This window comes from Pygocentrus nattereri, chromosome 30 (assembly GCF_015220715.1).
Source record: "Pygocentrus nattereri isolate fPygNat1 chromosome 30, fPygNat1.pri, whole genome shotgun sequence".
Classification (NCBI taxonomy): Eukaryota; Metazoa; Chordata; class Actinopteri; order Characiformes; family Serrasalmidae; genus Pygocentrus; species Pygocentrus nattereri.
Window position 1 is genome coordinate 5,447,209 of NC_051240.1, and position 23,291 is coordinate 5,470,499.

The 23,291-nt window shown below is 38.4% G+C and overlaps 1 protein-coding gene across 1 annotated transcript; it reads right to left on the reverse strand.

Annotated features, from left to right (window-relative positions):
- Positions 1-16,051: 16,051 nt before the first annotated feature.
- On the reverse strand, positions 16,052-21,012 carry LOC108424713. Its single transcript, XM_017692899.2, has 4 exons — positions 20,897-21,012; positions 18,285-18,638; positions 16,458-16,564; positions 16,052-16,222 (listed from the first exon to the last, which is right to left on the reverse strand). The coding sequence occupies exons 1-4, from the start codon at positions 20,943-20,945 to the stop codon at positions 16,115-16,117; spliced, it is 618 nt and encodes a 205-aa protein (XP_017548388.1). The 5' UTR covers positions 20,946-21,012; the 3' UTR covers positions 16,052-16,114.
- Between the last annotated feature and the right edge of the window lie 2,279 nt (positions 21,013-23,291).

Sequence of the window (23,291 nt, forward strand, 5' to 3'; positions counted from 1 at the left end):
ATTGTGAGTGGACCGCCGTGCCCGGAAACCTGGAAGTGAATAGCGAGGCGAGGCCGGGTGGGCCGGGTCCTGAATTCATACACGCTGCCTAGCGAGGGAGCGAAAGGAGCGGCCATTGTACTGTGGCGGTGTTCCAATTCTCAACCGCTAGGGGGGGAAACAAAACACATTTTAGTAAGGCATACTAAAGGCATACTAATGAGAAAATATCCCATGATTATGATTTAGAATCTCATAATTGTGACTTAGTTCTCAGATTTATGACTTCGCGTCTCAAAAATAATGAGATTTGATGTCATAATTATGACTAGATATCAAAATACTGATTACATTATAATTACGAATTAGCACCTCATGATTATGACTTAGCAATTTCATAATTATGAATTATTTCATTAGTATCTCAAAATAATGAGATCTCATCTCTTCTCATGGGGGCAGTTGTGGGCTGGAGGTTAGGGAACAGGCCCTCTGACCAGAAGGTTGCCAGGCAGTCCATGACTGAGGTGTCCTTGAGCAAGACACCTAACCCCCAACTGCTCCCCGGGCGCTTTGGATAGGGCTGCCCACCGCTCTGGGCAAGTGTGCTCACTGCCCCCTAGTGTGTGTGTATTCACTAGTGTGTGTATGTGGTGTTTCACTTCATGGATGGGTTAAATGCAGAGGTGAAATTTCTCTGTTGGTGGGATACAAAAGTGTATCTTAATAATTATGACTTAATGTCTCATAATGATGACTTAGCATGTCATAGATATGAATTAGTTTCTCATAATTATGACTTAGCATCTGATAATAATCACGTACTATGTCAATTATGATTTAGCTTCTCAAAACAAAGAGATTTGATCTCAAAATTATGGCCTAATATCTCATAATAATGACTGTAATGATTATGGCTTATAATACTAATAATATCTGATCTAATAATAAGACATTCATATCTCACAATAATGTCATAAATATGACATAGTGCCTCAATTATGACTTACTTTCTCATAATTATGACTTAGCAGCTCACAATAATGACTTACTATGCCATAATTATGACTTACTATGTCATAGTATCTCAACATGTCTTAGTAACAAGATCTGATGTCATTATTATGACTTACTATTTCATAATTACTATTTAGCATCTCATAATTATCAGACACCAAGTCATTATAATGACAAACCAAGAGGCGTATTTTTGTCATGTAGCATTTGAATACAGACAATATGCGTGGATGATAGGAATCTATCATTAAAATTAATAAGAAAAGCAGACCTCTACGTTTAAAGTTGTGTGCTTTTTTACTTTATGCTTTGTTTATGGATTTTAAAATGTAGCCATGCGTTGTTCATGTTAACGCTGCAGCATGGTAAGTTGGTGCTCGTGCGGCAATTGTTGGCCACATTTGGGTCGAAAACAAAACCAAAAAAGTTTCAGAGCTTTAGTAGTATCTAATATTATTTTTATTTATTACTTTCTGAGTGCTTTTTAAAATATTTTTCTCTTTCTTCCTTTCATTCATTAACATTCTTCTATTTTGACCTGAAAATTGGATTTCCTTTCAATTGATGCTGACAAGAACAAAACTACACTCGAACTGTATGAATTTAACCAGTCATGACACACAAAATCAAACCTAGAGGATTTTTACCTGCCTGTAAAATTTTGACACATTAAATATCAACATATTTTCAGCTTGTAAGTCAAAAAACCTCTTGTTTCAGTTTTATTAATATTATTAGCCAATATTGTCATTGGAAAGATGACCAATGGGACAACAAAAGGTCACTGTCCATGTTTTCCACCTCAGTCCATCAGCACTAATATGAAACTTTCTGTTACTGTTGTTGTGTTGGGTCCTTCACCCGAAGATTTTCCAATAAGACTTTCAATGTAAATGACACGTAAGAGGAACATGATTATTGCTACTGTTAGTAGCGCATTGATATAAAAAGCAGAAAACCAAATATAATGGCAAAAATATAATAAAAGGACTTGAATTGAATGGCTCTAGCATTAAAATCAGGCTGCTGTGCACAGCCTTTATTGACCAGATGGGCAATACAAGTTTCTACAATGAACAAACAGTGAGTCACACTTTAAAGTGGACAGTTACCACTAACACTGCAGCAGCCCACAGGAAGACCGACTGCACTGGCTGGTCTCTCTCTGTGACAGTTTGCTAAGAATTGCAGCTCATCACCTCACGTAGGCATTATGACTCGACAGTCAAGTCAAAAATAAATGTTGTTTTCAGAAATGAAATGTCTGTATATTCAGGTGTACATTTTATATAAGAACCGTTTCATTGGTTCATTGCAGGGTAAAATGGTTCTTCAGATTGATGGAGAATGTGCTGTAGGTGGTTCTACATTTAGAATCTTTTTGAAAAGCGTTCTACATACCACCAAAAAGGGATTTTTTTACTGTCACAAGCTTGACATCATGACAACAGAAGACCTTTCTGGTGCTATTCAGAACCCTTTTCAAAAATGTTGCGTGTTCATGGTTCTGTATAGATAATGATACCACATTTTCTTTACTACAGAACCTTTGAAGAACCATCTTTTCAAAGGCCGCGTGTCACCATACACTGCAATAAAACAGTAAGATCTGTTGGCTTGTGTCATCATGACCTCATCGTCATGATATCATCATAAAACTACAGCTATGACATCATAATAGGACAATCAGAACTCAGAACGTTAAACCATGTTTATGTAACATTCCCATCACTACAAATATGATTGTTAGGGCTGTTAAACCCGCTGATGCTGAGCGCTCCTGCTCAGTTTGATTTACACAACAGGAACAGCAGAGATCAAACCTCTAATGAGTGAACCAAGAGGGTTAGAGTGTGTGGCACTTGTATGTGACAGTATGAGTGTCTGGCCCAGCAGTGTCTAGGACTTGAATGGAGGAATAGAATAGAATTAACAACCATTTGTCACTGTGTGTGTTTGCACACTGTGAAATTAGACCTCTGCGTTTAAATCCATCCATGCAGTGAAACACCCTCATACATGCACGCTAGTGAACACCCACACTAGGGGGCAGTGAGCACATTTGCCTGGAGCAGTGGGCAGCCCTATCCATGGCGTCTGGGGAGTAATTGGGGGTTAGGTGTCTTGGTCAATGGCACTTCAGTCATGGACTATCAGCCAAGGTGATCGAACCCGGCAACCTTTCGGTCGCAGGGCTGGTTCCCTAACCTCCAGCCCACGACTGCCCCCACCTATTTTACACACATATCCAACCAAGAGTGTCATAACTGACCATTGCTGGAGGACTAGAGCATGACTAACACAACTCTCAAAGTGAGCATCAACAGGTGAGCTACAGTCCCTAGCTGGCCACCCACCAGCAACAAGAGAGGGGTTTCTGTAAAAAATGGCCAGAGTGGATATAACCAATGTTAATTTACATCTATCTATCTATCTATCTATATATCTATCTATATATCTATCTATATATATCTATATCTATATATATATATATATATATATATATATATATATATATATATATATATATATATATATATATATATATATATAGTTGTGTATGTGTTTGTTTTATTCTTTGTGGTGTTCAAGGTGAATACTGAAACAGAACTGTACTGTTCTCACTGCTGTGTGTGTGTGAGACAGTAAAGGCTTGATAATCTGTTGAGTGAAAGTGCAGAACTGGTTTCTAAAATGCTTTTTTAGCTAAATAGATACGCTGCTGCAGTGGAAATGTCCAACTAGTTTGCTGACGAGACAGTTGCCCTGCCACGCACACACACACACACACACACAAACTGTGTTCACACGTTTACAGCTTCATTGTGTCTGTAAGCAGCACTCAGTGTCTGCGAGGTGTAAAGGGGGTGTTAGTTGAGCATGTGTGTGTCAGTATTTAAGAAATGAAGCATATGCCACTTAAAGGGCTTATGTTATGCAAAAACTTTGTTTTTTTTAGAAGAGAGTTTGATGTAGTATTCAGCATAACATTCCCAAACCTACCATTCTCTTTTCAGTCCATACAGCTCATATAAGAAAACAGCCTGTTTTGAATTTATCATTTTTGTGATGTCACAAAAAGCTACACATTTACATACATCCACCTATTCAACCTTCAGAAGTGTTTCTTGAAGTTTCTAAACAGTAATCATGTAAAATATTATACAAGCACCTCAGGAGAAAATGAAGATAAGACAAAATGTAGAATATGGGCCCTTTAAACATACATTGTAATTTCTTTATTTATATTTATAATGTTTCTATTTTCATAGACCACTTAAGATCCCAGTCTTATTATATACTAAGGCTTATTATTCAGTAACTACAGGGACTATCTTTAAAAGTGTGTAATAAAACTTTGGGCCCACCAGTGGGCCCCGGCTAAATAAGGGGTTCAAAATCTTATTTACATATATAGTATGTATATTAAGATTAAGTTAAGATTAAGAGATACTTTTTTGGTCCCACAACCGGGGAAATTCCACCTCCGCATTTAACCCATCCGTGAAGTGAAACACCACATACACACTAGTGAACACACACACTAGAGGGCAGTGAGCACACTTGCCCGGAGCAGTGGACAGCCCTATCCACGGCACCCGGGGAGCAGTTGGGGGTTAGGTGTCTTGCTCAAGGACACCTCAGTCATGGACTGTCGGCCCTGGGGATCAAACCGGCAACCTTCCGGTCACAGGGCCAGATCCCTAACCTCCAGCCCATGACTGCACCAATATAGTTAATTGTGTGTTTTCCTTTTTTTATTTATTGCATTTATTATTACTATTATTATTATTATTATTATTATTATTATTATTATTATTATTATTATGGTGAAATGTAATAAAATACTAATGCACTGAAAACAATGATGTCTTATCAAGGGAAAACATCTTAAATCTACTCAAAATATAGTTACAATTCCTCATTACAGGATTGTTGTAAGAATATTATAAGATTGTGTAATTTTTAGACATTGCTTGTTTTAAGTAATTTTATCTTCTGAAAGTGTCTTATTCCATTAGCAGATCATTTTACTTGTTTTGGGAAATGATGCTGATTATTTTGCCTATTTTAAGAAATAATGCTTAAAAGAAGTAAAACGATCTGCCAGTGGAATAAGATAAAATTCTTTAAAACAAGTAAAACTATGTAGAAATAGGTTAAATAATGTTTGAATATTCTTACAGCTTCATAATCAGAATTATTAGATATATGGACTATATTTAAGATGTTTTCCCTTGCTAAGATTTCATGTTTTGCAGTGTGGTGGATGGGCACCAATGAATAGCATACTGCTTATTCTCCTGCTATAACTGACACCTTTACAGCCTGCTGGGTGACTAAGTGATAATTTGTCAGTTTGAGTTCTGTTTGCCACATCATCAGTCCTCAGAGACGCTCAGGAAGAGGCCTTTATTTCCTCATAAGCAGAAGGAGGGAGTCGAAAACCTGAAATGAAAGTGAAAGCCTTTAACATCACCATGAACACAAGGAAACACCTCAGAACAATGGACAGACTGTATGACTTTAAGTGACACCCTGGAGCAAAACAGTGACATTAAGGCAGTGAAAACCAAGTGACACGAAGGTCAAAGGTCACTTAGAGTGGCAAACAGGGCAGTGTGGTCCACTCTGAGGGATTTCACTCGATTGGATTCCAAAAACTGAGAATTCAACACACTGGACAGAAATATGCTGCCCATAGTTGTCCAAAGAGAAGCAGCAGCACATGACAGGGAAGACGGCATTTCTCATACAAAACCTGTGTTTCAAGAGGAATTCCACAGATTTTTACCATTTTCTTCATAATCAAATAGTTAAGATGTGCCCAGAGTCTTTCAGAGTGGTTTGGTATGAGAAACTTACAGAGTCAGAATTGTTCACAGTGGTGGTCACAGGAACGTCCACCTCTAAAAGCTCCCTCACAGATGGTTATGAATTCACCGCCTGATTGTTTTATGATAGATTTGAGAAGATTATGGCTTTAAAATCCTTTCATGGTGGAGGGATATATGCAGGGCGCTGTGAGGCAAAAAATCGGATTTTCCACTATTTTACCAGCATCAAAATTCCATTTAAAACTCAGAAGACACGTGTGGGTTCGCTGGTGGTTTATTAAATAAAACGTCTATATTTGTGTTGTAGTCATGGCGACCCCAGGTTCCTATCACCGCCACTGTAAAGAAATATGTACCATTTCACACCAAAGCACTCTGAAAACCCTCTGTTTACAGTTCTCAATTTGAATTATGCAGAAATGTAACTCTATCAAAAGTGGGACATTTTCTTCACAACCCCCTGCATGAGCCTCTCTACCATCAATGAGTTTTAAGATATATGTTTTAGGCCAAGACTCTCTCAAAAAAATATCTCAGACATCAGGCAGCAAATTCATAACGACTTTTTTTAATAGCTTCCTGTGCTGAGGGCCAAAAAGACAAACAGTATAGAGGTTCCAAAAAAAAAAAAAAAACAGGTTTCAGCGTTTAAAATTGAATTTCATGATATTCCACTATATTTTGTTCTTTTAGTGCTTCAAAAATATAGTTAAAAAGGTTTAGAGATATTAACCTCCTCGGACATCTGGTTCCTATCACCACTGTGAACAGTTTTGACTCGGTAAGTTTCAGTAGAACTGAGCATTTAACACCAAACCACTCTGAATGACTCTGTTTACACCTTAACCATCTAACCATTTTCAAAAATCGTGGAATTCCTCTTCAGCCTGTGTGCATACATTTGCCAAGGTGGCTAAACTGGTCCGGTTCCAAACAAATGTATAATGTGTGCTGGCCCTGTAAACCTAACTGAATGAAGGAAAGGGTTTTTTCCTGCATGTTCTGTCCAGCAGCTGTGAGCAACACGGCTCTGTTGGGTGATGAGTATGAGGGGTGTGTTGTATTTACTGTATGTTCTGCCAGCTTGGAACCAGGAGAGCAAATATAAAACTCGTTTAGTCCACAGTGTGAAAACTCCTATGAGCTTCAGCTGTGTTGACTTCCATTCCTCCAACATGCATCTGAATAAGAGTTGATTTTTAACCTCACACAATCTAAAACACTCGGTTCACCCTCAGAATTCAGTTAGAACTTAAAAGAACAGTTCAGAAATTAGCAAATGTGCATAATTTCCCTGCTTACGCCAAACGTAGCGGATCAGCTGAGGCGTGTTTGGGATCCGAAGTTCATTCCTTAGCATTAGCACTGGAGCTACAAGGCTAATGTTGCTAATTAGCCTTCTTACTTTTAATTCTGACGTTTAGTGGTGTTTATTAGCTGTTCCAGGCAAGTACCGGAAGGTAATATTCACCATTTAGCATCATGCAACAAAAGTACATCCAAAATTCAGGCTCTGCGATGGCTGCTGCTACTATTTTTAGCCATGCTAACACACTCTTACCCAGGTTTATAAATAATAACATGTAAAAGAACACCAGAAAACACATAATCAAGTCTATCAGATATTAATGAAAAATTCCACACAGTTTAAAGCAAAAAAGTGTTGATTTTGGCATGTAGTTGAATTGATGTGCTTTCATTACATGTTAGCATTGGCGTCATAGCTCCAGTGCAAATCTAAAGAAACAGACTCCAAACTTGATCAACTACATTTGAGTTAAGGAGGGAAGAAAAATGTAAAATTGTTGTAGTTGTAATTTGTAGAAAAATTGTAGAATTGTTGTAGTTTTGTGTTGTTGGATTGTGTTGGATTCTGCAGACTGAACATGCTGTTTTTACGTAGTTTCTGTAAGAAACTGCCAGCGTTTGTGTGCCTTTTTTCATTTTCTGTGACATTTAGCTCGAAGAAAAACAATTAGAGCGATTCCTCCTCCGCTTTGAGCTGAAAGAGGAGAGAATGAAGCGAGGAGAAAGATAAGTTAGATGGATTTTAAAGCAAGTCACGTCCTTCTGTTCTTAGCTGCCTGCAATTCTGCTGATCAGATTCAATTATTCTTTAATTGCTTGCTTCCGTGTGCAGCGCCATCAGACCAAAGCAACAGAAAATGACGCATCTTATTCACCCCCCGAGATGATGGGTGAAGAGGAGGAAGCGGTTGCCATGCCAACGCATGGATCTCGGTTTCACCTTGAGGTTGGCACCAGAGTAAACAGTGATGGAGTTTGAAGGACTGACGCAGTTCGGCCTTCAGCACCGACACCACGTCACAAACAGAGCGCTGGAGAATGGAGAAGATGAGGAAAAAACGAGTGGAGGTTTTTTTGCGTGCGCTAGTCTCTCCTTTCTCCCCAAAGAATAGTGCAGAAAAAACTAGGAAACTGTCAAACCTGGTAAAAAAATCTAATATGAAACTGGTTTTGAGAATGTTTACTATAAAAAGCCTGTTCACATTGGAGGGAGGCCCTGCATACTCAAATCACCACCGTTTACCTCAAGCCACGTGGAGTTGTTCAGTATCTCTAACAGACTTGAAAATGGGGTTTCTGACATGGTATGATTCACTGTTATCTATGAATATGGAGAAAGGCATAGCAGCGGTCTTGAGGCTTGTATTTTTGTGGCTAGCTAGGTACTTTTGTTGCAGGCTGCTAGCAGAGATGGGGGAGTAGCGAAGTAGCCGCTACTTTTCTGTAGCTAACTACAATTTTAGTAGCTAGTAGCTGTAGCCACTACAGTTTTATGAAATGTAGCTAGTAGCTGTAGCGCCTACAAATTTCTGTGTAGCTATAGCCAAAATTTTCGCTACTATTTTGCTACAGGCTTCAGACAATCCGGGAAAAATGAACCACAGAGCGCGGTCACTGAGCTGGTGGTGACTGTGCAGACCTGACTGAGCCGTGGACAGCTCGAGCAGACTTGCCCCACGCGATGATCACCCCTTAGCAGGCTTAACTCAGGGGTCGCAACCGAAATGTTAAGAAGAGCCATTTTGTCCTTTCAGCAATAATTAAACCACCTTGGTTTTTGTCCGTTTTACCGTCTTGACCAAGCATGTCTCAGTGTGAGCTGATGTCATGATACAGGTTGAAAACATAAACCCAAACCCAGACTCACTCTGCTCCGCTTTAAGCTTTAGCTCAGCCGTAGCCGCTTTTCTCACATCTCAGGAAACTTCTCAGCGAGTTTCTTGTAAAATGTCTCCCGATGTTTGACTTTTTATGAGGTTGAAGTCGCTTCTCATCCTCCAGCTTCTCATTCAAATTGTCCTGTTCCACCTTAAATGGTGTCTGAGGGGCCAGATTGTCCTGCTGCACCATTTAAGATGGAATGAGAGAATTCGAAAGAGAAGCAGGAGAAAGAGAACCTGACTTCAGTTTCGCGTGTTGCTGCAGATTTAACGCATCAGGAAACCAGTTGAGTGATTATGAATGTAAATAAGTCCATTCATCTCCAAATTATTGATGTGCATCTTCTTTTTCTTTGCCATTTCGTTATCTGCGTTGCTATGTAGACCAACAGTTTGCGCATCAGCGTTAAAGGTTGGTGAATTAGCAGTTGCGTTAACTCCAGCTTTTGAAACCATTTATTGTGAAAACTATGTTAGAACTGTGTGTTTTAATGATTTTATAGCAAAGGAGGATTATTATGTTATTTTACCTAGAAATCTAGCTCTGATCATTCTCAGCACTGCAGTAACACTGACATGGTGATGGTGTGTCAGTGTATGTTGTGCTGGTATGAGTGGATCAGACACAGCAGTGCTGCTGGAGTTTTTAAACACTGTGTCCACTCACTGTCCACTCTATTAGACGCAACTGCGTTGTCGGTTCCCCTTGTAGATGCAAAACCAGAGAGGACAGCTCATCTCTTGCTGTTCAGTATGAGCTAATCATTGTCTAGCCCTTCATCAGTGGTCACAGGACAATGTTAACTGGATGTTTTTGATTGATGGACTATTCTCGGTCCAGCAGTGACATTGAGTTTAAAAACTCAAGCAGCAACACACACTAACACACCACCACCACATCAGTGTTACTGCAGTACTGAGAATGATCCACCATCCAAATGTACCTGCTCTCCATGGGGGTCCTGACCACTGAAGAACAGGGTAAAAGGGGGCTAACAAAGTATCAGAGAAACAGTCTGTAACTGTAGAACTACAAAGTGCTCCTATAGATAATATAATATATATAATATAAGTGGAGCTGATTAACTGGACAATGAGTGTAGAAACAAGGAGGTGGTCATAATGTTATGCCTGATCGGTGTATCTTGTTAAAATGTTTAAACTGGAGCAGTTTTGTTTCAACAGTAGACAAAACTTTGCACAAAATTCTCTGGTTTGTATTCAGTTGTTTTTGTTGATTTTTGCTTGTAAAATCCTGGAATGCTTGACTTTGCATTTAGTCTTAATTTTTGTTGGATTTCACGCCTTTAGTTCTATAAGTTTGATTATTGGTTACACTTTGCGGTGATCTTTTTTTATATTTGCAGCTTTTCAATATTATGTTTCTTTCAGGCACAGGATTAAATGCAGTGTCTTGTTCACATTATGAGTTGGGCTTGTTTGGTGTGTCAGGTGGAGATTCACAAACATTCTGACAATCGTGCTTTGAAAGTAGCTAAAAAGTAGCCACTAATTTTCAAAAAGTAGCTAAAAAGTAGCCACTAATTTTCAAAAAGTAGCTAAATTGTAGCTAGCTACAAATTTTGGGAAAGTAGTTACAAAGATGCTAACAACTATTTTTTCAATAGCTATCCCAACCCTGGCTGCTAGCTGGTGTACAGAGATGTAGCTGGTATACCTGTTAGCTGTGCTACAGGGGGAGCGTAACCTGCTGATAAATGCTGCTGCCCTTTGAAATATAAGCGGCTAATTAATTATGTTGGCCTAACGTGTTAAACATTAAAACATAAAAACATTAGCAGCCTGACGTCGTCTGTACTTTTATCCACATTTGTAGATAATGGAAAGTCATACAGTGTTGAAAACCATATAACTGAGTCTATTAGAGATCACCAAACAACTCACATATTGAGGAAAGTGTGTTGAATCACATGTGGCTAGTTTCCGCTACTTGTTAGCAACATTAGCCTCAAATCTCCAGAACTAAAACTAATGTGGTAAACATGCTGCTGATTGCCTTCATTTGGAATAGGAGGGGGAAATGCGTATGCATGTTTGGGGGGCAATCGTGGGCTGGAGATTAGGGATCCAGCCCTGTGACTGGTAGGTTGCCGGTTCGATCCCCTTGGCTGACAGTCCATGGCCCTTGAGTAAGGCACCTAACCCCAAATTGCTCCCCGGGCTAAACACTTTGAACCCTCAAAGTGTTTTCAGATAGATTTAACACACATAATGTACTTTCTAAGTGCAGTGGAGCTATATTTTTCTTGCCCAGGTGAGTTGGGAGCTGGAAAAGGACGGTAATTTAGATGGCCAGGGGCAATCATGGGTGGAGAACCCATGAGTGAATTTACATAGGCTGAGCTTTTCATCTAATGCTACATGTTCAGCTTGGTAGTCATCTGATAAGCTGCTTCAGGTGCGTTAGAACAGGGAAAATCCACAACAGTGGCCTCTCGAAAACACAAGTTCATAGACATATTCTTGGGCGCTAGTCTTGGACAGATTTACTGTATAATTTCTTTGTGTGAAACGCTATAAAGGGCGAAGTTTAATCTGTGCTGACCTGAAAAATAGGTCAGTGTGGCATTAAGTTGAAATGTTGATAACTGGTACTGAGTGAGGCAAAGTCCAGCATGTCCTGGCCACACCCAGCTTTGGGTGAACAGCAGCAGAGTTTAGACCGTTTGCGCTGAATGGCTGGCTAGCACAGGTAGGTGTGTTGGCTGGGACTAGTGCTACTTTACTTTAAATTACGTTGGGATTGAGAACAGAGTTGTCTCATAACCCTGTAATGTCACACTGTGAAAAATGTTATATTGGCAATCTTAAATGTCAGCAATATAGATATTCCCCAGCAAGAGAGTATCATAAGCTTATTAAACCTATTTCAAGACTTTTAACTGGACAGCATCTAACTTAAAAACTGCTCAGTTGTTCGGTTTATATTTTTCATCCATCCATCCATCCATCCATTTTCCAAGCCACTTCTATCTGAAGTGAAACTATGAACACAAATTTTACTTTACTTACTACACATTATGTTCAACATTACAAAGTTATTTCTTAAAACGACTTGAATTATTTGCCATAAAATGAAAATAAAATTGCACAGATGCAAAATGTTAAAGAATATCATTACAATTCTTCATTTAGTCAAAATTATGATTTTTTATTTTTATTTTTTGCATGGCATTAATGTACACGGACCACCACCAACATTGGGAAATCTGTCATACATATGTCCACTAGATGGCAGAACTTACACAGTTACTCACTCACCCACGTCATAGGAAGGTGAGTTTAAGATTTGCATTTATAAATGGTGCCCCCTGCTGACCAAAATGTGAAATGCAGATTAGAGAACAACAAACACACACACACACACACACACACACACACACACACACACACACATACACACAAAAGAACTGGGGTATTTCGCAAACCTGGATTCCTCAGCTAGCCTGATAACTTAGGCCAGAGAACAAGCTATTCAATAGCAGAAGAGCTGAGGAACATTCTTACTGGACAGTCCTCAGCTTTAGGCTTATGTTTTTAAGCTTACTGAAAAGTCCTGTCATAGGATAGTTAAGATGACACATTTTAGAAAGGAGTGATTCACATTCAAGGAATGTGAACAGTCACTTATTAGCATTGCAGAAATGACATTTTAGCCATCGGTGGGGTGTGTTAGCTTCAGAAACACACACACACACACACACACACACACAAACACACACTGTGGAAAATAATGATGCAAACAAAATGACAAAACAATAATTATAGTTAGGAAAACTATCACTTTTACAGCATTTTACACATTAAGCTGTCTGAAAATGAGTCCTCTACACTCTTAAAAATGGTCTATATAAAATGTGGTTGTATATATAGAAAATGATTCTCTCTAGCACCAGTTCTGCTATTGTGACAATGTTACGCTTAAAACAATAGAAAAACTCTTTTTCATGCTATGGTTCCATACAGAACCATATACAACGCATTCTCTATTAAACTAAAGAACCACTTCACCATGCAAAAAAACGAAACATTTAACCATGTAAAGAGTTCTATATAGAACTTATGATTCTAAATAGAAATATTCCCTTTACTAAGGAACCCTTGAAGAACCATCTTTTTAAATAATATACCAGAACACTACATTTATTTAAGTCTCACAGTGTGTATTTAGTATATTTATATTTCAGCTGCTAAAATTTGAGATTTTGTTCATATTGTTTCACCATGATGTTATAATGGTACTAATAATTGCTTTATTATGATGTCATCATGACACGAGTGATTGCCTTATTATGTTACAATGGCACTAATGTAGCCAAGACATCTGACTGCTTTATTATGATGTCATAATCGCACTAATGATTGCATTATTATGATGTCATAATGACTGTAATGTAACCAAGAGTTCTGATTGCTTTAGGTTGATGTCATAATCACACTAATGATTGCTTTATTATGATGTTATAATGACTGTAATGTAAACAAGAGTTTTATGTATTTTATTATGATTGCAAATCGATACTGATTCTATGTGTAAGAAAACATGTAAATGTGTGTGTAAACTGTGTAAACGCTTATCTGCAGTGATCGACTATATGCTACAGATACAGCAGTTAGAGATGAAAACGCTGCATACTTTTAAGGTCAACATTTTATGAAGAGTTGTGGCAGGATGTGAGTGATAAATGGTCCTCTCCCTACAGCCTGATTCATAAACAACACACACACTGTCCTCTAGAAGGAAGAGCTAACAACATAAACATCAGCAACGATTCTCATGAATGCCTAATGTTGCTTTTCTCATTCATTTAATTAAGAGACTTGAAAAGAGAATTAAAAATACCAGCTCTTGTGAAACAAGGAAGCTTCACTGCGCTCATTGCAAAACGTAATGCTGGATGTTAATTACAAAAGTTGGAAGGTGTTGACATCACATAGAAATCATCTACTGCCAGTTACTGTGGTATAACAGCTCAAAAAAGCAGCATGATGGGGACATATGTGGTTACATAAGTTTCAACCTTTTCTTTGTAGAAGCTCAGTGATGTCAGGCAGTCATGCCACAGCCACAACAGCAAAGCAACTTCTGCATAATACACCCTTTAATACGTCACAAAAGGTTTATTTCTGTACTGTGAGCACAAAAAAAGAACAATGTTCTAAAAGATGTAACTACTGAATGATGGCGGCAATGTTCAACCGTCCTACATCAAGATGTTTTGTAATACAAGGGAGGTCATATTGCAGTTGCATTATATAAAATTATAATTGCAATATGGTAATCTGTCCATATCAGGCAGCCGTAGTGTACAGGTATGAAGTCAATACACTCACTGGCCATTTTTGTTAGAAAAACATCTACCTTGTACTTCCACTCACTGGCCTCTTTATTAGAAACACCTACCCTGTTCTTCCCCTTGAACTGGCCACTTTATTAGAAACACCTACCTTGCTCTTCCATTCACAGGCCACTTTATTAGAAACACCTAATCTGCAATTCATTAGAAACACCTATCCTGTACTTCCAGTCACTGGTCACTTTACTAGAAACACTTACCCTGAACGTCCCATTCACTGGCCACTTTATTTGAAACTCTTACTTCATAGCTCCACTATGTAGGCATATTGTTACAGAATTTAGTTAATTTGTTGTTGCACAGTTTATTAACGTCATTCATCATTGGTCAGTCTTCTGACCACAGGGCTGGTGTTGTCCAGATATTATCTGAAAGGTTGTCCATTCTCAGCACAACAGTGATGCTGACATAGTAGCTTGTGGCGCTGGTTCTCTTGTACCTTTGAAGAATTAGGATGTCATAATGAAGCAATCAGAACTCTTGGCTACATTAGTGCCATTATGACAATGATGAAGCAATCAGAACTCTTGGTTACAGCAGTGCCTTTATGACATGACAATGAAGCAATCAGAACTCTTGGCTACATTAGTGCCATTATGACAATGATGAAGTTATCAGAACTCTTGGTTACAGCAGTGTCTTTATGACAATGATGAAGTAATCAGAACTCTTGGTTACAGCAGTGCCTTTATGACAATGATGAAGTAATCAGAACTCTTGGTTACAGCAGTGCCTTTATGACAATGATGAAGTTATCAGAACTCTTGGCTACAGCAGTGTCTTTATGACAATGATGAAGTAATCAGAACTCTTGGTTACAGCAGTGCCTTTATGACAATGATGAAGTTATCAGAACTCTTGGATAAATTAGGGTCATTATGACATCATAAAGAAATAATCAGAACTCTCAGTTACATCAGTGCAATTATGACATCATAGTAACAGTCAGAATTCTTGGTTACATCAGTGCCATTATAACATCAAAGCAAACAGAACTCTTGGTTGTATTATTGGCATTATGACTTCACAATAAACCATCAGATTTCTGAATGTTAAACTATTCTTATAACATTCCATTCACTACAGCTCCCAAGAATAAGAATATTTTTGGCTGTTAAATCTGACAATACTGAGTGCTTTTCTATTTTAATTGTTCAACAGCAGAATTGTTGGCTATTTAGAGAGCGGCCCACTGCTCAAATATTTCCAAATGAGAGCAGCTCTGTGGTCAGAAACGTTGATGAAGGGCTAGAGGTAACGTTGATGAAGGGCTAGAGGTAACGTTGATGAAGGGCTAGAGGTAACGTTGATGAAGGGCTAGAGGTAACGTTGATGAAGGGCTAGAGGTAACGTTGATGAAGGGCTAGAGGTAACGTTGATGAAGGGCTAGAGGTAAGCTACACTGCACAGTGATAGGCACCTTAAATGTCAGTAATTGTCATTATGAGTCTGGTACAAGAAAAATATAACTTTATTCAACTTATTTACTCAGAGCTTTAGATATTTTAAGTGATTTAGACATTTAGGAACTTTCACTTGATATAAATGAAACAGAATAAGATTTGACAATCAAAATAAACAAATATCTAACATAAGTTTAAAAAACCTTAAGTAAGATAATTTCACAATCCTTTTGTGAAAATGTCCCGAAATAGGTTAAATAATTGTGTAATTTTGAGAAATATGAAATATGTTGGTTATATTTAAGATGCGTTCACAGCAACTTAGTCTCTGCTTCCTGCTGGTTTGATGGACGCATCATTCTCATGTCCTCATAGATAGGCTGGACGTTAGTCTTCTTCTGACAGAGAGTGGACGACTTCTGTCAGAGAGGAAAGTACAAAGACATCTATAACAACAATACTAATATTAATACTTTTATTTGTACAGTGCGTTCCATAGAGGTGGCATCTTAAAGTGCTTCGCAGACAGGCCATAAAGTTTAAGAGTAAAAGAAGAAACTATAAGCATTAATTAAAAACTATAGAGGACAGATCCATCAAATTAAAAAGATAAAGAGTATATCTGAGACATTGAGACTTTACAGTGATACTCACACAGTTCGCTCTAGCGATGATCAGCACACACAGGAACAACAGCACAGCTGCGGCTGAGAGAGTGTATAGCAGTGGATCAGACCTAAAGCAGCTGGACTCTTCAGGAACTGCAAACAGACAACATCAGTGACACTATTACAGTGATTATAAAGATATTACTCAAGAACCTAAAGCACATCTCAGCACTTTTCGGGTGTTTAAAAAACCTCTAAACCGAAAGATACTGAATATAAGCTTTTAACATTATTTTGGAAAAGTTATGTACACACTGACCAGCCATTTCTGTCCATTTTATCAGCTCCACTGACCACATGATGCACTTTGTAGTTCTTCAATTACAGACTATAGTCCATATATACACAACAAAAACCCAGACAGCGAGCATATATTGGTCCGGTGGCTTGATAAGGTCAGCACCCAGCTGACTGTTTGCCAATTCTGGTCCACCTTCGGCCCACCCAGATTACTGTCCTGCATACAAGGTCTAACTAGTCTAACTAGGCCTAATATACACTCACCAGCCAATGTTCAATTGCTCGTTAACACAAATAGCTAATCAATCACATGGCCACAACTGCATTTAAGCATGTAGAGGTGGTCAAGACAACCTGCTGAAGTGCAGACCGAGCATCAGAACGGGGAAGAAAGGGGATTTAAGAGACTTTGAACATGACGTGGTTGTTGGTGCCAGACGGGCTGGTCTGAGTATTTCAGAAACTGCTGATCTACTAGGATTTTCACGTACAACCATCTCTAGGGTTTACAGAGAACGGTCAGAAAAAGAGGAAATATCCAGTGAGCGGTCAGTTGTGTGGACGAAAATGCCTTGTTGATGTGAGAGGTCAGAGGTCACTGGTTCCAGATGATAGAAAGGCAACAGGAACTCAAATAACCAACCAAAATCTCTGAGGAACATTTCCAACACCTTGTTGAAAGTCTGCCACGAACAATTAAGGATTTTATAGAAAACGTTGCTGGATTACAAAGATTCTAAGCTAATTTACAAAGTATAACCAAAGAAATGAAGGAAGGAGTGAGTGAAAAATGAGCAATGATAAGTAGAGTTTTGTCTAATACAAATGCCAATGGGCCGCCCAGAAAAACCCTAAACAAACCACCAGTGGACCAGCAGTTTTGCCGTCATATTTCATAAGCTACATTCAAAAGCTGGGTGATATATGAGGCTGAAACTGTCTTCTTTCCAGTCAAATAAATGAGTAATGACATTTTTAAACCCTTATAATAGAAGAAGCTCAACAAATTTTTTTTCTACTCAATGTCGACCCATTTTTCCACAAATCTGGGCTGTAAGCTATAAACAGATGGTGCCTCTTCAGTGATCTGCTCTGTAAAAAAGTATTTTTATAAGTATTTTTGGCTTTCAGCAGTAAATTGTAAGCACATAGCATTATGTGTGATTATAAAACATATTTTCTGTTAATTTAAGGGGAAAATATGTTTTATAATCAATAAGGGAAAAAATTAATTAATTAAATGAAAATGTAAACATTTATTTTATGCAGTTACTGAATAATTTGCCTTTCAAACGGAATTCAAATGGAAAAACCAAAATATACCCACGAGCATAAGAGGTTACAAATTACCCAGAACAAGTACACAAACCCAGCATGAACAACCCACTACTTTCCCCCTTTCAGTACTACATGAAGTTCTTCTTCTTCTTATTATTATCATGTATAACTTGTATGGAGAACTTGTTAAATATAGTTCAAGGATCCTTTTAAAAATGCTTCCATATACTAGTGGTTCCCCTATTGGTACGAATCAAGTCCTTTTGTTGGTACAGTATACTGTAGAGTTACCTACCATCACCTCCAACGTGAAGAAAGAATTTTGTGGTGCCAGGAATTTTAAGATGAGCATTTTGAGTCTTGCAGTAAAAGAAACAGTAGTAAAGGTCAGTGTCGTTTTCCTGCAGGTGTGTGATGTTTACATTGGCTCTCAGGCTACTCAGCTCATCCTGCAGAGAAATACGATGGGCATACGCTTTATTTATTGATGGGTCTTTCCTGGTGTCACGGTACAGCACTTCTGAGGAAGTTTCATTTGGGCCGCGGTGTAGGGAAAAGGCGAATGGAATCCTGTCAACAGTCGAACACACACATGGAAGCTCCACAGAGGCATTCGCCTCTTTCCGGAGATAAACAATATCTCCATACGCTGCAAGGAAAAAGCATCAAAATATATTTAATAATAATAAAAGACGCCCGCCTTGTGTTTCCACTCACTGCCCACTTTATTAGAAATGCCTACCTTGTACTTCCATTCACTGTCCACTTAATTAGAAACACCTTATTAGTCCACTAAGCGAGTGTACAGTACCAGATATTAAATCATCTTTTACCAGCTTTTACCCAAACCAGTATTAGTCAATTTCTGACCATCGTACTGCTGTTGATAAGATATTTGAGTTGGGGACAATTTTCATGATCAGATCTTAACATCATAAAAAAAAACAACAATCAGATAAAAAAAAAAAGAATTCTAAACCATTGTCATTTCAGTTATTACATCAAAAAAATGAATGTTTGGGCTGGTAAACCTGCTTCGTTCCTGTTTAAGATGAGTTATATAGCACTTTGTAAACAAACTTTTTAATGTCAGACCATTACTGAGCAAACCGAGACTGATTGAGTGCAATCTGATTACGCTGATACTGACTGAGAATTACTTATAATAATTTTTGTTTTTAGAAATGTACTCAACATACAAAAGTGAATGGAGGAACTATTTACAAAGTGGTGGCATATAGACAATAAAAACAATGCAGTGACCTTTTTAAGTTTGAAATATTGAAATATTGAAAGATATTTTGGCCAAAAAAATTGTGCATATGCTTTAATGACTATTATTATATTTAAGGCACATAAATTTAAAATCAGTTCAATCCCCACCTTCAGATCAGTGCCTCAATGCATTTTCACAGCCCTTGTCTGAACAGAAATCAGTCTTATTACATCTCGGACTGCAACTAAATAAACAGCTGGCTGTAAAAGTTTGACATTTTAAAATGAAAAGAGGTAAAAACAGCATCTGCAGGAAGCTATTAAAAACGGTTCATGCAAATATTAATGCACAGTTACTTTATATTTGATTAACATACACAATGGGAAAAAAATAGTAATTGTTGAATGTGTAAAAGTTTGAATGCCCTTCCTGTTGTAAAGTCTAAAGAGGCATAATTAACTCTCCATCCAGCTTATAGTTTCTACTGTACAGAACACATGTAATGAAATGGCAGTTAAGGGGAATTGTGGACGTCCAGGCAAAATTTGGAAGAACAGGAAAACTCTCATATAACAGCTTGTATGCTGGCCAGAAAGGCAAAGCAAAGTGACAAAAGATATAAGCAAATCATGTGCAATAATTTAAAGCTGACATAGAAGGTTAGATCTGTGGGTAGATAAGAATCATGCTATGCATGCAAGACAGACCACAAATACTGCAGAACCAACAGCGATTTGCAGATAAAACTGGGTGAGTAGAACAGGAACAATCCTAGCTGGCTACAAAACGTGTGTGCAAGCTCTGATACTCCATTAATTTTTCAACATTTCTGCATAATTAAGTAGTTGCGATGTAAACAGTGATTTAGAGTGCTTTGATCAGATTTCTTTACAGTGGTGGTGATAGGAACCAGGAGTTGACTGGTTCACAACTACAGCACAAATATAGCCACTTACTATCCAAAACCACCCCTGAACCTACACGTGTCTTCAGAGTTTTATATGGAATGTTGATGATGGTAAAATAACGATAAATCTGAAAGAATACGTTTTTCTTTCACGACTATTTTGCCTTACAACACCCTGCATGTATCACTCCATCATGAACACATTGAAAACACATTTTAGGCCAGATCCATCCTTGAATCTATTGTAAAACAGTGTCTCAGACATCAGTCAGCATATTCATAACCATTTCATGTAATAACTTCCTGTGAGGGGAGCTTTTAGAGGTGGACATCTGGTTCCCATGGCCACCACTGGGAACAGTTCTGACTCAATAAGTTCCATGAATGGAGCATTTCACACCAAACCACTCTGACTGACTTTGTTTACATCTCAACTATTTAAATTTGCAGGAATTTCAAAAAAATCTGTAGGATTTCCCTTTTAATTACTTACACAGCAGGGCACCTAAACTTTTGCACACGCCATAATTACTAATATTTGAGTTTTTGTTTTTAAAGTGAGCCAAATTTAAATGTAACTGCGTGTTTAAATCTGCAGAAAGGTGTTACTTTGTCAAAGTAGCTCGCTGCACAGGTTGTGTTTACTCAACAACATATGTCATTTGGCATACAGCCATATTAAACATACACTAATGTCCATAGTGTGTGTCCTAAGTTTCAGACAGACAGCGCTGCAGACTCAACTACACCAGTGAGCAGGAACAGTTAGAGCAGTGAGACTTACCAGTAGCTGAGGAGATGATGAGAAACCATACAATAAGAGGTGGATTCATTATGTGTGTGAGTAATGTACGTTACATCGACAGCAAGCTGACTGCTAAAGTGAAATGTAATAGTGATGATGTGATAAAACAAGAAGGAAACAGAAACAGAAGTGAGTTTTTTTGTCGTGTGGTCACCTACAAAAACAGTTTTGGTCTGCCCGCAAATGCTAGCACACATCTCTCTCTCGCTCCCTCTCTCTCTCTGTCTGTCTCTCCACATTTATCACATGGCTTTGTTGCTCAAACGCTTAGTCTTGGCTGCTAAAAGCATCATTTAACAGAACAAACCAAGCAAAGGAAAAGGATAAAGAGAGGTTTCTCAGGGAAGCAGCACACTCCAAAAAATGGTATCTTGTCAAGTAAAATGATCTTAAATCTAGTCAATAAATCTAATATTTCTCCTGGTGAGACTGCTGTAAGCTTATTTCAAGGCCCAATTCCATTGGACCCCTCGCACCTACCACTTAGCCTAGGGTAGCGGTAGGGTGTCCCGATTTGTGTTGAGACAGAAGGGTAGGGCAAAGGGTTAGAGCTACAAACAGAGGTTTTTCAGAGACACCGTCCAAACAGAGTGCTATGAGAAAACAAGAAGGAACAGCAAGATGGCTGCACAAGCAACCAAACAAACCCACAAATCTGAACGTTTTATCTGTTAAAAATGACCATAGCCGTTGCATTATCTTAGTTTAATGTCATTTCAATGTATTATGGTCCTTTTCTTCATATCAAGCACAGAAAAATCACTAGTAGTGTCCTGAGATCTTGGTAGCTAGCTAGCACACTCTAACACTGCAGGTATCAGCTGTACCATTGAAGGTACGTTAGGGGTTCTTTTTTATTTGAGGGTCCCATTTCATAAAGGAAGATTTCAACCACGGCTCCTTGTAACTCAGGCAAGGTGACATTCGAAAACAAGGGGTTAGGGGTAAACATGGTAAAAAAGGGATTGGGCCCAAGATTATTTAACTTATTTCTACGCATTTTTTATTTGTTCTAAGTGATTTTATTTAGTAACCTCATCTCAATATATTGGCAGCTAATTTTGCTTTCTTTAAGAAATGTGCTTGAAACCAGCAACATTATCTGCCAATATAGTAAGATCAATTTGCTCGATAAAATAACTTGAATGTCTAGAAGTAAGCTTGATTATCTTGTAATTAGTTCACAACCATCGCAAAACACGAAATATTACATAGATCGACTAGAATTAAGATCATTTCACATGACAAGATACAGTTTTTTGCAGAGCACTGACATGAGTTCAGGCTCACATTTACAGAGAGTCAGTTCAGTGAACTGTGCTGATGTTAAATAAGAAGCAAACAAACCTCAATTAGCACTGAACAAATGACACTCTTGAGAAAGATGGTTCTTCAAAGGTTCTTTAAAAAAGGGGTTTGGTAAAGAACCACAGGTTCATACTTAAATGACTCTTTGCATGGTGAAATGGTTCTTCAGATTAATAAAGCATGTGTTGTCAAGCTTGTAACGGCAGAGGTACAGTTTTTGCTGCAGAACCATGGACAACACCTTCACCATCAATCCGAAGAACCATTTCATCATGCAAAGAATCAAGTTCTGTATTGGTCTGAATGTAGAACCATTCCCTTTACTAAAGAATCTTTTCTAATCATCGCTAAATAATCGGTTGGATTCGACTAAATCCTGTAACTTGGAACCCCCATGATTACCTCACAGGCTAACGGCTAATCTTAGTTAGCCATGGATTTGAAAACTGCAGTGCTGCTTTGCTGTGAAACAACATCCATCCATTTTCCGAAGCAGTGACCTGGGGCACCAAATGCAGAGAGTCTTTTAATAAACAAAGTCCCTAGAGCCAAATCGTAGAACCAACAGGCAGAGAGTCAAGGAAAAACAGAAAAGACCAAAACACAGTGAAAACAGCTCGATAGCGACACAGAGAGTGGCAACACCTCACAAGGAGGCAAAGTGAGAGTCCGGGTTATAAAGGGTTGCTGATGAGTAGATTGTAGGCAGGTGTGTGTGTGTTGGGAGGAGTCAGGCTCTCAATACTCTGGAGAAGCTGATCTCTGGATGGAGGAACGGCCAGTAGGCGTGACATCTAGCTTCCAGTAGAGGAGATCCAGCTTCCTATATACACTGCACAAAAAAATAAAAGGAACTCTTAAACAACACAATATAACTCCTAGTAAATCAAACTTCTGTGAAATCAAACTGTCCACTTAGGAAGCAACACTGATTGACAATCAATTTCACAGCTGTTGTGCAAATGGAATAGACAATTATTGGCAATTAGCAAGACACACTCAATAAAGGAGTGGTTCTGCAGGTGGGGACCACAGACCACTTCTCAGTACCCTTCTGCTTTCTGGC

Bases quoted from the DNA above. Each gene is read 5' to 3' on its own strand.
- LOC108424713 (XM_017692899.2), bottom strand. From the start codon at position 20,945: ATGAATCCACCTCTTATTGTATGGTTTCTCATCATCTCCTCAGCTACT. The intron at 18,639-20,896 runs GTAAGTCTCACT...TTTTCCTTGCAG, and splicing joins CATCATCTCCTCAGCTACTG to CGTATGGAGATATTGTTTAT. The intron at 16,223-16,457 runs GTGAGTATCACT...CCTCTCTGACAG, and splicing joins TCATCGCTAGAGCGAACTGT to AAGTCGTCCACTCTCTGTCA.